This window comes from Canis lupus, chromosome 38 (genome assembly GCF_003254725.2).
Source record: "Canis lupus dingo isolate Sandy chromosome 38, ASM325472v2, whole genome shotgun sequence".
NCBI lineage: Eukaryota > Metazoa > Chordata > Mammalia > Carnivora > Canidae > Canis > Canis lupus.
Genome location: NC_064280.1, coordinates 3834777 through 3849506, shown reverse-complemented (window position 1 = coordinate 3849506; position 14730 = coordinate 3834777). Strand labels below are relative to the sequence as shown.

Sequence of the window (14730 nt, the reverse complement as noted above, 5' to 3'; positions counted from 1 at the left end):
GGAAGACTAAGTGGTATGATCTAATTTCCTATTGAATATGTTACCTTCTCTGTCTGTTCTGCAGGAAATGGACTTTAGGGGCTCAAATCTGGGTTCAGGAAGAGTAGGTGAACAGTACAGAAGCCCAGGTGAAAGATGATGGTGGCTTGGGGCCAATGGAAATGGAGGAAATTCAGAAGGAGAGAGGAAAAGATAGCTAGAGAACCTGACAGAGTGGAGGTGCAGGGAGACAGGAAGGGAAGAAGGGAGGAGCAAGGGAGAGAGGAAAGGAGAGACTGATATGGTTTTAGAAGGGAGATACGACAGTATATATGGATGCTGAAGGAAAAAAGCAAAAAATGACAAAGAAATGATGCTGTACTAGATCAATGGTGTATTTTTCTTTGGTCACTACAAGAAATACCTTATTGAGAAAATGCTCTCAGTTACACAGTGCTTACTTCTTCTACATAGTGCAATAATCCCAATAATCAGTGATGATTTCATTTTTCCCTCTTCTGAACTTCTAAACATATTACATTTTATCCAGCTGGATAGTTGTAAAACTGGGTAGTTTTATAGCTCTGATCTAATTTGCTCATGTATTTCAATTTAGCACCTGCCTATGCTATGAGTACAACTATTCTGTAAATTTTACTGAACTTACCAGTCTATTTTAGGGGGGAAAAAGGTGGTTAGAGATAAGGATAAAAGAATCATTTAATGATCTTTATTTAAAGTAATTTCCATTACTTTCTGATAATTCAGCATTGAGAAGCCAATTCAACAGGGACCAGAGGACACATAAGAATTCGTGCAGAGTCAGGGAATGGCCTTAAGTCTTGGAGATAAAATCAACTTGTCTCAGAAGAAAACTAGTATATAAGAATAAATAAAAAGTCCTTGCTGCTTTACAGTAAAATTTAGGTATGCGCTTATTGGACTGAACATCTTTTGACTCTTTCATGCTTCATGTTCTATAGAATCTGAATTCATGCTGAATGCATTCCAGTCAATAATTTATAGCCTTTCCCTTAAATCAAGATTGAGTTTAAAATTATAGTTTGTCTTTTGTCTTAACAGTTCTGAATGCTGTCCTCAAAGTATATAATGTTTCTCACATGTACCAAGACCATTTTCACAGTACAATAAACAGATCTATTCCTTAAAAAAAAATTTAGAACTATTTTATGATGCATAAGATAAAAATCAGGACTCTCTTAACCTCCCTTCATATAAACCATTAAGAAATCAAGATTAGATAAAACAAATATTAAACAAATAGCATGATATAAAGCCAAGCTTCAGAAATTGTTGTTTCAATTCTGCCAAAAGCTACTCATTATGTACTAACTTCGTACATAAAACTAGTTACTTAAAAAAAAAAAAAAAAAAAACTAGTTAGTTTAGGCCCAATTTTCCTTTTAAAATACAATATTCAATATTTCCTAACCTTTTAAAATCTATTACCTTTTATAAATGTTAAAAGACCAAAACCCCTTTGCAACTTTTTTAATGTGATAGAGAATTCAAAAATAAAAATAATCAAAATAAAAGCGAATAATGTCTAAGAACATATTTTTTCAATGGTGTAAAGTCCAGTTTTGTTTTGTTAAAATGCCTCCTCCGCTGTGTACAGCTCTCCCTGCCCACCAAGCAGGGACTTCAGAATTATTGTGTATCCCAGTGAATCTGTTCAATAGATTCACCTAATCTAATCTGTTCAATAAATGCTAGTTTCTTTCAAAATACTTATAATGACAGATATTCTATATTAAGTGATGTGATCCAAAATGATACAAATTATCTGCAAGGTAAGGAACTATACAGGTACACTTATTTTTAAATAAAACATTAATTACATTTTCAAATGTGTTCATATGCTTTCAGGTAATGTACTTCTAAATTTAAAACTATGACTCTAGCTGATAATCTGAAAAAGTAGAATGGATATACTACAGAAAGTCTAAAAGATTTTGGAAAGACCATATTTATTTATTTTCTCTTTTTCATTTTAACAACTGAGCATACTGCTTTAAATTTAAAGATACTTCACATGAAATAACATCCGAAGTTGAAGAAAGAAAAATATATTGAACATACTACCTGAATAATTAAAAATAACCTATTTTCCAACTTTACAGCTCTCCTTTACTATTTCCATGTGACTTATAGGAGGCATTTTTATTATGGTTAATAATTATAATTTGTCACACGTATTATTTTGTTCTTCAGCTTAGTCATTTAATAAAATGAACTGGACATGATTAGAATCACAAACAATTCTAGATCTGGGGACACAGCAATGAAAAAGTAGGGGAAGTCCTTGCCTTCTTGGACCTTTTAAGCAATTTTCTTGAGAGGTAGTATACTATGTAGATACAATCTTCACAATAGGAATCAGGCATCTAGTTATATGTTTATCTATACATTAACTGTAAACTGCCTATATGACTTTAAGTATATTGCTTAAGTTATCCTAGGATAATCATCACTGTTCTGTTTATCTCATAGACTCGCTGGTAGAACAAACAAAAAAAATCACTAACTCCAAGTGCACTATGAGTCTCGACTAATGCATATGGTACTGCAACCCATACCAGAATTATGATAGAGAATATTTCCATAACGCCAAAAAGTTCTCTTCTACCCTTTTGCAGTTCATAGTTCCTCTCACTCTTAAACCTTAGCAGTCATTGATTTCTAGGAACAATGGCTTTTCCAGAAGTATACAGTGTATTTCTTTGTGGCTTTTTTCCTCTTCACATAATGTTTATCCATGCATCCATGGGTCTACTTTAATATTTATATAGTCACTCAGTTTTCTTTGGATTGATGAGTGCACAAAATATAATTTTTATGCTTTCTTAGGCAAACCTATTTGTTTCTTTAAATTTTATGTGGGATTTATAGACAATACAGAGTTGAATCTTGCCCCCTTTAATCTAATCTGATGACTTCTGCCTTTTAATTGAAATGTTTAGTCCATTTATAGTTAATATAGTTAATATAAATGACAATATAGTTGGGTTTAAATCTACCTTCTTGCTGGTTGTGTTTTATTTATCCCATATGGCTTTTTGTTCTTCTCTTCTCCCCTCTCTACCTTGTTTGGATTAGTTGAGATTTTAAAAATTTCTTCTTAAAATCATTCCTACTTATATGCACTATTGGTTATTAGTTACATGTTTTTGATTTAGTTATTTCATAGTTTCTCTTGGTCATTGGTCACAGGTTTTCCTGTAAAGAGCCAGGTAGTAATTACTCCAGGCTTTTGGATCATATAATTTCTGTAGTATTTATTAAACTTTTTACACAGTAAACTGAAAGTATGCACAGATAATACATAAACAAGAAAGGATGGTGCTTTTTTTTAAAAAAACAAAAACTGGCGCGTTATACTTTGCTGCCCCTGCTCTAGGGTTTACAATATACAGCTTTAACTTCTCAGTGGCTACACTTAAATAATATCTCACTTCATGTATAGTGTTACAAGCTTACTACATTATATTTCCATTTCTCCCTTCCTACTTAGCTATTATTGCCATACATTTTTTGCTTCCATATATTCTAGAAGTCTTAAAATATTTATTATAAACAATAAATTGTTTTTAAGCAAAATATATAAAATAGAAATATATTTTTACAATATTTACCATTTATTTTTATCATTTTTAAGTTTATTTATTTATTTTTAGTAATCTCCACACCTATTGTGGGGCTAGAACCCATGACCCCAAGATCAAGAGTCACATGCTCTTCTGACTGAGCCAGCCAGGCACCCCTACCATCTCTTTTTAGAACTAAACTGCCACCTGGCATTAATTTCCTTCTGTCTTAAGAACTTCCTTTAATATTTTTTTTCATAGTGCAGATGTGTTTCTGACAAATCCTCTCAGCTTTGGTTTGTCTAAAACAGTCTTTATTGGCTTTTATTTTAGAAATATATTTTTATTGTGTATAAAGTGTTAGGTAGACTATTATTTTCAGTACTCCAAAGATGTTCTTCTATTGTGTTTTGGTTTGCAAAATTTCTGTCAAGAAGTCTGCTGTCATACTTGCACAGCTGACCCTTGAACAATGCAAGAGTTAGGGTTGCCAGCCCCCTGTACAGGAGAAAATCTGCTTTTAACATATGACTCCCCTAAACTTAACTACTTATAGCCTACTGTTGACTAAAAGTCTTACCAATAAATAGACACTTAACATATATTTGTGTATGTATTATATACTGTGCTCTCACAATAAAGCTAGAGAAAAAATGTTTTAAAGAAAATTGTAAGGAAGAGAAAACACTTTTAGGGTATTGTATGTATATTTATTGAAAACAATCCATGTATACATGGACCCACACAGTTCAAACCTGTGTTGTTCAAGAGTCAAGTGTATTTGTTCTTTACTAATAGTTTCTTTTTCCTTCTAGCTCCTTTGAAGTCTTTTATCATGGGTTTTCAGCAATTTTGTATACTGTGTCTTGGAATTATTTCATTCACTATACTGCTTAAGCTTCATTGAGCTTCTAAGATCTTAAACAGAATTCTCATCAAATTTGGAAAAATTTTGGTTATTATTTCCTCAAATATTCATTCTCTTCTTTCCTTCTGGGACACCAATTACATGACTACTTGATACTGTCCCATTAGTAAACAACACTTTTTATTTTTTCAAGGTTTTTTTTTTCTCTCTCTCTATACTGCATTTTGGATAGTCTATTGCTATGGCTTTATGTTCATTGATATTTTCTTCTGCAATAGTTATCCTGATGTTAATGTCATCCAGACACCTCTCATTTTCATACTGGATCATAAATTCTGATCTCTAGAAAATTCAGTATGGTCTCTTTTATATTTTTAGTTTCTGTCTTTATCATGTTTCTGTTTACCTCTATCATTTTGAATATATACACCATATTGTAATACCTACTTTAATATTCCCATTTTTCTGGATCTGTTTCTGTTGATTTTTCTAGTGGAAAATCTCATATATATATTTTATTTTGGCTCCATTCCCTTGACTTCTAGCCCATGTAAGTCTTAACTCATTGGATTCCCTCTCTTCAGGTAACAAAATTATGTGCTTTCTTTTTCCAGAGTCTACACACTTAGAGTTTTATATTTTTTCTAGTTATTTAAATTGAGAACACAAATGGTCATCATAATTGGAAGTTTCTTTTTGTTGTTTTAATGCAATTAGGAAGCCATTCTTTGCTCTCTCAAAAAGTACTGAGTAAAAATTTCATTCAACCAATTAACTTTTTGTCTCAAATGTAAAAAATATTTCGTTTTATTCAAATGGATCACATTTTTCATACACATATGCTAGAACACATTTGAATTTCCAGTCATAATGATAAAATATATGTATATTTAAGTGCAATTGACTGTGGTGTTAAATTATGTAAAAATATTGATATCATTGAAAAACTAATGTTCTGAGAAGGACATGTTACAACTCCATGACACAAAACTATATAGTTTTAATTTAGAGATATATGGAAAATTCATTGCCCAAATATTTCCATTTACCAGAAACCATTATCAGCTCAGCAATTACCCCCTTTGAAAGCTTCATTACTTTATCTATTGAGAAAACCATTGAGTTTGTTTTTTTCTATTAATATTCTATATACAGAATGAGATTAACATAAAATAAGTGCATCTATGTATCATTCTGTTTCTGCTTGCCTCCTCATGAGAATCAGTTCTGGAAGTACAGAGTAATATAAAATCATCCATATTCTGGGAATCTATACCTGGAGTATATTGATTTTACAAATCAATATTATTACACTCATTTATACTGAAAAAAGGTAAATAATACATTTCAAAAACAATAAAAATTTAACATCAATTTCTTTTGAAATACTAAATTGTTGATGAAGTTGTTATAGTGACCTCAGATACTAATTCCTCCTGAGTACTAAATGTTGCAAAATATTCTAGAAGAAATATCTAGTTACTGTGCTTTCCTCTCTTGGGTAATTTGTTTTAGAAAAATTTGTAAATAATTTTGTACTAGAAATGGTATCTGACTTATTGACTAAGATTTTGGGAATTTTTTTAAACTATACAAAAATGATAACTGATTATCATTACTACTACTATTACTACTACTACTACTACTACTACTATTACTACTGCTACTACTACTACTACCACTACCTTAACTTTGGGTTGGAATAACAATCCTTTTGTTAATTTTGGTCATTTTTTTCCAATAAGAAAGAGAATGAAAGTATTAAGTCTCCATATTATCTTTAAAAAAACAGTATTTGTTTTATCATTTCAGGCAATTATAAATTTACTTCAGAAAGCAACTAAAATATTCTGATAAATGTAATGAAAGCCAGTGTCTAACTTGTAGTTATCTGTCACTTAAAAGAATTTGTTTTTCCTCCCTTGGCATTTCATCTTTTAGTAACAGTATGAAACTTAAAACGGTCCATATCAAAACTGGCTAGCACTTGTAGCAGCAGTCACACTAGGAAGACTTATTTGTCAATTTATACTTATTAGTATGTGCCATTCTATGAGCTAATCATTAAGAATCTGTCAATAGTTGGAAAGAGTAATTTTTTGTGAGTGTGAGAGCTCTTCTAAATAGATCACTGAAGAATAATGACAGTAATGAACATAAAGAAAAGTATATTCATATTTGCAGTGTAGCTTATAGAGTAAAAAAAAAAATTTATATACATTTTATTACTACATCACATCCCTTTAGGAAGGCCTTACTATCCTTATTTGACAGTTAACATAAATTTCAGGGTGATAGTGACTTACCCAAAAAACACATGGCCAGTTTGTATACAATGCCATGAACTTTGAGGGGAAGTTTTAAAAATCATATTGAAGAAATTTCCCCAAAAAGTTCAATGGAAAGCAAACAGAATTTGTAGATTTTCACTTTAGCTATTTTACCAAAACATAGAGGTCCTCAAATTCCATCTTCCAAACCCTTGGGGCCAGATGCATTCCAAAATGGAGTTTTTAGATTTAGAAAATAATATTGGCCATATCACGCATATTATGTAATATCACATGAAATGTCACTCAACTTCCTGTCAAAATACCTACAAGTTTACTGCATTTAAAACATGTATTTTTCCTCATTTCTAATTATCTAAGCAAAGGGTTCCAACTATGATTTTTTCCCATATTTTCTACTTCTTCATTAATGGCTCCATCTTAATAAACATGCTCATATCTCTCTGATCTTCAAAACAGTCTGTCTTCCCTCTCCACTTTCCCATCCAGTTAGCTTCATATTTGTACCTCTCCTTCACAATGCAATTTCTTAAAAAATATCGACTGTGGCAGACAGATAGTTGTCTCTCACTAGAGTTATTTTTCTTGTCTTCTTTCATGTTAAATTTGGGCCACCAAAAATAAGACATATGCTTTGCCAATGGGATATAGTAGAAATGATGTGGGCAATTACTTGGAAGTATGTTTTAATTGAAGAGAACTTTTCTTCTCTGGTATGCCCTTCCTTCCTGCCTGATGAAATGTGGACAAAATAATTGGAGTTCCCACATCTATCTTGGACCATGATGTGATTTTGGCAATAGAGCAACAAATGGTGGAGCAATGAGATAGATTAAATTTCCAATACCTTGGGGTTTCTAATATATTTTAATCCACTATATTCTAATCCTTACCTCACATCGTTTCTCAAGCTACTCACATTTGGTTTGCACATGTACCACATCTACCAAGGTCCATCAATGATCTATTACTATACTCAATAATACTCTTTGGCATTATTAATCATTAGCCCTACTTCTCAGTCCAATACTTTCCAACATTTTTTTCACATCATAGAACACATAAGAAATGGTATTTGTACTCACATTGGGGTAACAGACAAAACTGCTTATGGCTGGAACTAACCAGCCTGAGGAGTGCCTCTGACCACCCAAGGCCCCACATGGCCTTCTGAAAGTATAAAGGATCAATGTCATGATAAAACATGTAACCAACTGATAGCATACTATCATAATGTGGCACATCTTTGGGGTAATTCAGTTTTAGACGTTGCAGTCTCTTGTATTTAAGAAACATTTCTTCCCTTAATATTTGTGAAATGTTTTCCAAAGTTCTTTTATAGTCCTTCACCAGGGGTTATTTCATCTATTCCTACAATTTTAATTAAAATCTCTATGTTCTATCAACATACAGTCTCCAGTCTATATAACATCTCATTTTTTTTCTTGAGAACCAGATAGCAGAAATCCAGCTTCTTTTACAACACCACCTATTCGGGACTGAGTTAAATTTATTGTCAAAGATCCCCAATGTTTGTCTTCTTTTTCTGAGCTCAGTAAATGTCACTCACCATGCACTTAATTGTTCAAACAAGAGCTCTCAAAAATCATCTTTTGACTCTTCCCTTTCCCTTTCTTTTATGTCTCATATCCAAGAGGCAAGAGGTCAAAAGTACGCTATTCATAGTTCTGGAGCATGCCAGACCTAACTCAGAAAAAAGCAGATTATGACCTGTGGTTAAATCAATCATCATGCATTTTTGTAAGTATGTAAAAACACTTTTCAACTACAAATCACTATAAAATATTGACAAGATTACAAAGAATATGTGGTAGAGTGGAAACATAAAGAGACACAGAGTCAAAATTCCTAAGTTAAAGTACTGATTTGAGTGTCTAGTAGGCTAGGAAATAATTTATATTTGAGACCTTGTTTTCTCACCTGTAAGCACTCCATTTGTTCACGCATTCAATGTGCAGTTACTGGGTTCCTATGTGTCAGGAAATGTGTAATATGTTGGGGATACAAAGATGAAAAGATGAGTAAGACATTCCCTTTCTCTCAAGGAAGGAAGGCAAACATGCAAAACAATTGTTTTAAAGCATGTATCCTTAATGGAGGCAATTTCCCCCAAGGGTACAAATTATGTTTTGTTGAAGTGGTAAAAAAAAAAAAAAAACTTACTTTTTTCATGTATAAAGCACAGATGAACATACAGTAGTACTTCAATAGATATATGGGAGATTTTTGGTATTAACTGAATGCCAATTCTGGGCTTAGTACATTATTATTCATTACCCTATTTGTCCCTCACAAGAAATTATGACAGGCATTATTATTCTCATGGCACGGTGATAAAAAAGAGGCTTGGAGAGAATAAATATTCAGTGAGTCTGCTGGTTGATACTAGAATATAAGTTCCATAAATGGAGAGGTCCTACGTGAATAAGTCATTCTATTCCCAGTGTGGCCCAGTAATATCTGTTGCATGGATAAATTATTGTGAGTTAGGAACACATGGAGAAGTACAGAAGCCAATGATGTGTTAAATTCCAAATCCTGTTTTCATAATCTTTATGTTATTAAAGGTGGCTAGTACATGGCCTTAGAATGGATTGATGGACCTATGAATGAATAGATGGTTAGAATGGGACAGAGAGAGGAAGAAAGAGGAAAAGAGAGAGAAAAAAAGAAGGTGGACAATATCCGTTCTTCCCTTCTATAAGAGTTAGTATGAGAATTAAATTAACAAATTTATATATATATAAAAAAAAAACACAACACAGAGAATAACTAAATGCAAGGTACCTGATAGAAGTTTCATTAGCAAAAACATAATATGTTCCCTGATGATTCTCCCATGCAGCCAGCTCATGCATTTTTGTGTCTCTTAGAGTCAAACTGTTATCTGCCACACTGCTTACAGGACCAGCCTTGGATTACAGTGTTCATGAAACACAGCTGGAACTTGGATGAACAATCATTTACTAGAACTTTCCAAAAAAAGAAAGAGTAGCTGAATAATAACTAACAGAAGTACACATAAATATAGGACTAAGTTCTATAAAAAATACAATCATACTTAGTGTCATCAAATTAGCAAAGAACTATTGGTATAATTTTTAAAAGGAGTTTTTCTTTGAATTTACTTTTTAATGTAAGATCTTGTGTGATTAAACTAAAATTATTAGTAAAGGATGAGTGTGAACTACATTTAAGTAAGTAAAAAATAATTATTTCAATTACATATGGAATCCTGACTCCAACACATTTCAGCTGTATGCCTTTGAGCAAGGTCTTTAAACTCTAAGCTTCAAATTCTTAGGGTAAAATGGGACACCTATCCACTCAGGGTTATGAGGAGTAATGAAAAACACACATAAAGCACCTCACATAGTTCCTGGCATAGAGTAGGTACTCAGCAAATACGTTTCCTTTTCTTGTTTAGAGATACACAGGTTAACTTCTTTTAAACTCTAATTCAATAATTAAAATTTCTCCTTATTACATTGTTTCAAGTTGAGACTTTAATAATAAAGATGAGATGGGGTAAATATAGAATGCATTCCATTTTATCCTTAACCTGCATGATACTTCTATAATCTTTGCTTCTGGTTTACCCAATTTCTATATAAAACAAAACCATTTTATTTATCATTTGGTATTAAGTTGACTAAATTTCTTTTTTAAATAAAATTTGTAAAGTAGTAAACAACATATTTTAAAATTATCTTTGCATTATTTATGTGGGCTGTGCTTTTTGGTCTATATTGCATTCACAGATCAACATAGGAACTTAATTATTAACAGATCTACACTATATGAAATCAAGTACTGTTTGAGCTTCAAATTAAAGCCTTTGGAGACTTCTGTTCCTGGACCACAAGAAGCTAAACAAATTTTATGGAAACATTTCAGTTCATCTGTGGCTGGTACATTTAGTCACTTGCCAATGCCTCAAATTCATTTTATCCTAGATCCTAGAACAACAAAGATGTGGTTTGCATGTATGAGAGAATGTGTGTATGTGTGTGTAAGAGCATGACAGAACAGGATATAAATTTCAGCCACGCTATTAACAAGATAATTTGGAAGTTATTGACTAAGTTTCCTTATCTCTAAAATGGAAGAGTTTTGGAGAAAATTAAAATTAAGATAATTTTTTAAAATTAAGATAATTCATATAATAGGTTCAACAGAATGCCTAGAGAACTAAGCAAATACTTAACACTTTTAACATTTAATGTCATCATTATAATTTTCTGTATTAGATACGTGTCAGTAGTTCCTTCAAACTGGCCTGTGAAACAAAAATGTGATTCTTAACTTACTAAATTTGAACCAACTACGCAACGACTATGGCAAGAATCACAAGTCCATAGCATACAATACTTTTAAAGAGCATACCATATCCCACTGTAGAAAGACCCAAGTGTTTCATTCTATTTTTCACAAGTTCAGCAAGCTCTTGTCTTTCTGACCTCCTGTAGAGGTTCAGTCGCTGCTGGGTTATTTTCTCAGCTGTTTTACCAGAGTGTTTTGGACCTTTTCTGCTCAGTCTTCGGGCCCACTGCATGCTCTTTCTCCGCAGTAAGGGATGGTCTGACTGGTCACTGGATGTTGAATTGCGGTGGTTGCTTCGGTGATGACTTTGTTCTTTGGAGTCCTTGGTGTCTTCCCATTCTTCCACACTGATAGATATCTGAGACTTTAAAGGAAATGGATATTGATAATTAGATATTTTAGGAAAAATTGAAACTTGGAGATATGTTAATAATTTTTGCTAGTATCTTATTATAATTATATATCTCATGAATTTTCACAGAGCAAAATCATTTGTTGATTTCACTTGATTGTTACTAAAAATATTTGAAAATACATTGTTTGAACTTATATATGAAGCAAATAAAATAGCTTTGCATTTCCAATATAAGTATTTATGAAAGGATTTAATTTTTCATGCATCAGTTATCAAAAGAATATTACCAGAGTTGTTTGGAACCATAAACAAAAAAAATAATTTAAATTTTCAAAGGTAGTCAATGTAATGGACTTTTCTAAATCTACAGGTATTTTGTATATCATCTAAATAAAGATCATTAATTTTTTTTTACTTTTGGAATTAATAATCTTTTAAAAGATTTTTAAGTTATTGCTCTTTCTAAAGATGGCACTGGAATGAACTTTGTAAAATGTGAATTTTTAAAAATTCACTCATATGACCCAGAAGAAAACAAAAAGCACTTTTATTTAATTTATACATTAATTATTCACCACATAACCCTGTTTTATTAAAATATTAAAAAGTATTTCAGAAACTGTTCTCAGTATTCTAAGTGAAAAATGTTGTAAAAATTAATATTTCACAAATGTATTCTAGAACGACAAATAAAACAAATCAGATTATTCTAGAGGGGAAGAAAAAAACAATGTACAAACTTAGAAAGTCTGTTTTAATTTACTTGTTTACTACTAAATCTGATTTTAAAGTAAGAAGCTTTCCTTTGATTGTTGGCCCTTAATAAAAGCTTCCTGTTTCAAACTGTTGCTTTTCATACCAGAAAGTTAAATGAAATGCAACACAGATCAAAGCAGAAAGTCTTACTTTCTAAAAGCATGCACATGCAAATGAACAGTTTCCTGAATTGTACAGAAAATAAGACCAATATTCATGAATCTGGCAACTGTGTTTCCTTTCTATGGATGGAAGTTTGAACTTCACCTCTAATCTGCATGTTTTGCTGGCTTTCAAAGAAATAGAGTTTAAATTACCAATATAAGTAAGGTCAAGACATAGATCCAATAAAATCCTTTAAAAGTGAATATAAATTATGGAATCTCAGTCAATGACTTACATACAATTCCTAGTGGCAAGCTATGAAACTATCTCACACTTTAATTCAATGAAAAATTTAAATATTCATCCATATTTCTGTCTCAAAACAGTGAATGATATTAAAAATAGTTTGTCTTAATCTTCAAATCTCCGCAATGAGAACATTTCATTAAAGTATTTTTAGAAAACTTATTTGAGATATAGAATTTAAGTTGGAAGTATTAAAATGTGGATGGTTACATGGTTTTGCAATAATGAATACTTTTATAATCTTAACCTCCTCTAGTCTCATCTACTTGATGATATACTGAAAACTCTTCTGTGGAAGTAAAATACATAAACCCTTGAGTAATATCTACCATCAGTAAAGTATATCAATCTTTGTTCAGTAGTTTCACTTTATACGTACTTTGTAGCAAAAATGAAAACATTCATATCTAAACATTTGTCTTACAGAGTTCTGTTAATCACAATCTTACATTTATTTGAAGTGATCTTTCTAGTCATAAGTTCCTGTGAGTAATAGTCTGATTTTCTACAAACATGTAAAAATAGTAGACTTGCCAGACCCATAATTCAAGTAGAGGATGAAACACTGTCTTTGCAAATGTTTCTTCTTAGTTATATATTGTATCAAGTGAATATCAAAAACATGAACTGAAGCCTATGTATGTATTAGCTAAACACTATGGAATACCCTATTCATCGTTTTGAATTTCCCTAAGAAAAGAATAACATGATTTATACATAAAATCCATAGGAATCATGAGGTTCCTTTGTCAATTACTCAGTAAAATAAGTATCATTTCTTTGTATGTTTCACTTTAAGTGCAGAAAAAAAAAAGGAATTAGGATGATTTGAGGATGAATTTTAAGAAATCTAAACTGACAACACATAAATTGTTCTTTATGTGCTCAGAATTTGCAGGTCTTTCTCCCATCCTTCCAATATGACATAATGAAAAGGACACTGAATTTTATATATATCACAAACTGGAACTATATTTTGGATATTTCCTAGCTTTGTACCTACAATAAACCTATGTAAAATGAGAATAATACTACCCATCTTCTACCTCATAGAAATGTTGTACAAATTTCTATATCACATTAATGTATAAAACAAACATGTGCCAATTATAAATTTCCACATATAATAATGTTAATATATCCGAGTTAGAATGATTATCGACAATATTGATTTCACTGGAAATAAACATTAGTTATTCTATTCCTGGATACTGAATATGTGTATGTATGCCTGTGTCCTTTTTTAAGACATCCATTTATAAATATATTTTCTTGCTGTCATTTCATCGTCTGATTTAACTCTACCGTTTTTTGAACATGACACACCATGACCTAGTGGAAGTCCTGTGACAGAAGTCCCTTGATCATAGGACCTTTTCCTGAATTACAATCAGAGGAATAGAATGCTTAAAGCAAGTGCAATGGCATCAGATAGACCTAGGTTTAAATACATGTTTCCCCACTTATCAGCTCTGTATTCCCAGTTCTATGAACTAAGATTGTTCCCATATTTCCCTATCTGAAAAATGTGAATTATATTTTTACTTTGCCCATAGTGTTTTTTGAGATCTAAGATATAATACTTTTCAAAAGTGCATAATATAGTGCCTGCCTCAGCAAATGCTCACTAAATATTAGTTAATATTATGGCTCATCATCTGGTATGAAAAGACAGCAAAAGGGAGAATGGAAGAAGAAATAATTATGAGAGGTTATATAAAAGTGAGAAATGGGTATCAAAAAGACAGGGAATGATTTATATTTGTGATACAGTTTTCTCCATCAGTGACCATATTTCATAAGAAATCAAAGTGCTATAAACAAATCCCTGGGGGTAAAGATTCCGTGGTTAAAGTTTTATGAATCCAAAGAAGAGAACAATATTTAAGTGAACATGGAGATTTATTGCTCTGCCTTGCTTCTATAAATTATTCTTCACTCTTTGTATGAATAATGAGAGGACTCTGATTTGATGGTTTTGTACTTTAACTATCAGAAGATTCATAAAATTATTAACATGAAAGATAAAGATTTAATACTAATGCTTATGAGAATGAAAAAGGATATTTTCATATTGCTATGGTCTGATCTGAATGATGTGTCCCCTCAAAATTCGTT

The 14730-nt window shown here is 31.6% G+C and overlaps 1 protein-coding gene across 9 annotated transcripts in view; it reads right to left on the bottom strand.

Annotated features, from left to right (window-relative positions):
* KCNT2 (potassium sodium-activated channel subfamily T member 2) overlaps positions 1–14730 on the bottom strand; it is a 375554-nt gene that overhangs the window by 18023 nt on the left and 342801 nt on the right. For 8 of the 9 annotated variants that reach the window (XM_049106880.1, XM_025421037.3, XM_035711074.2 and 5 more), the window contains one exon: positions 11154–11454. In XM_049106880.1, coding sequence (XP_048962837.1) covers positions 11154–11454 — 301 coding nt within the window. The remainder of the gene's footprint in view (positions 1–11153; positions 11455–14730) is intronic. The other variant, XM_049106879.1, reaches the window with a different exon arrangement.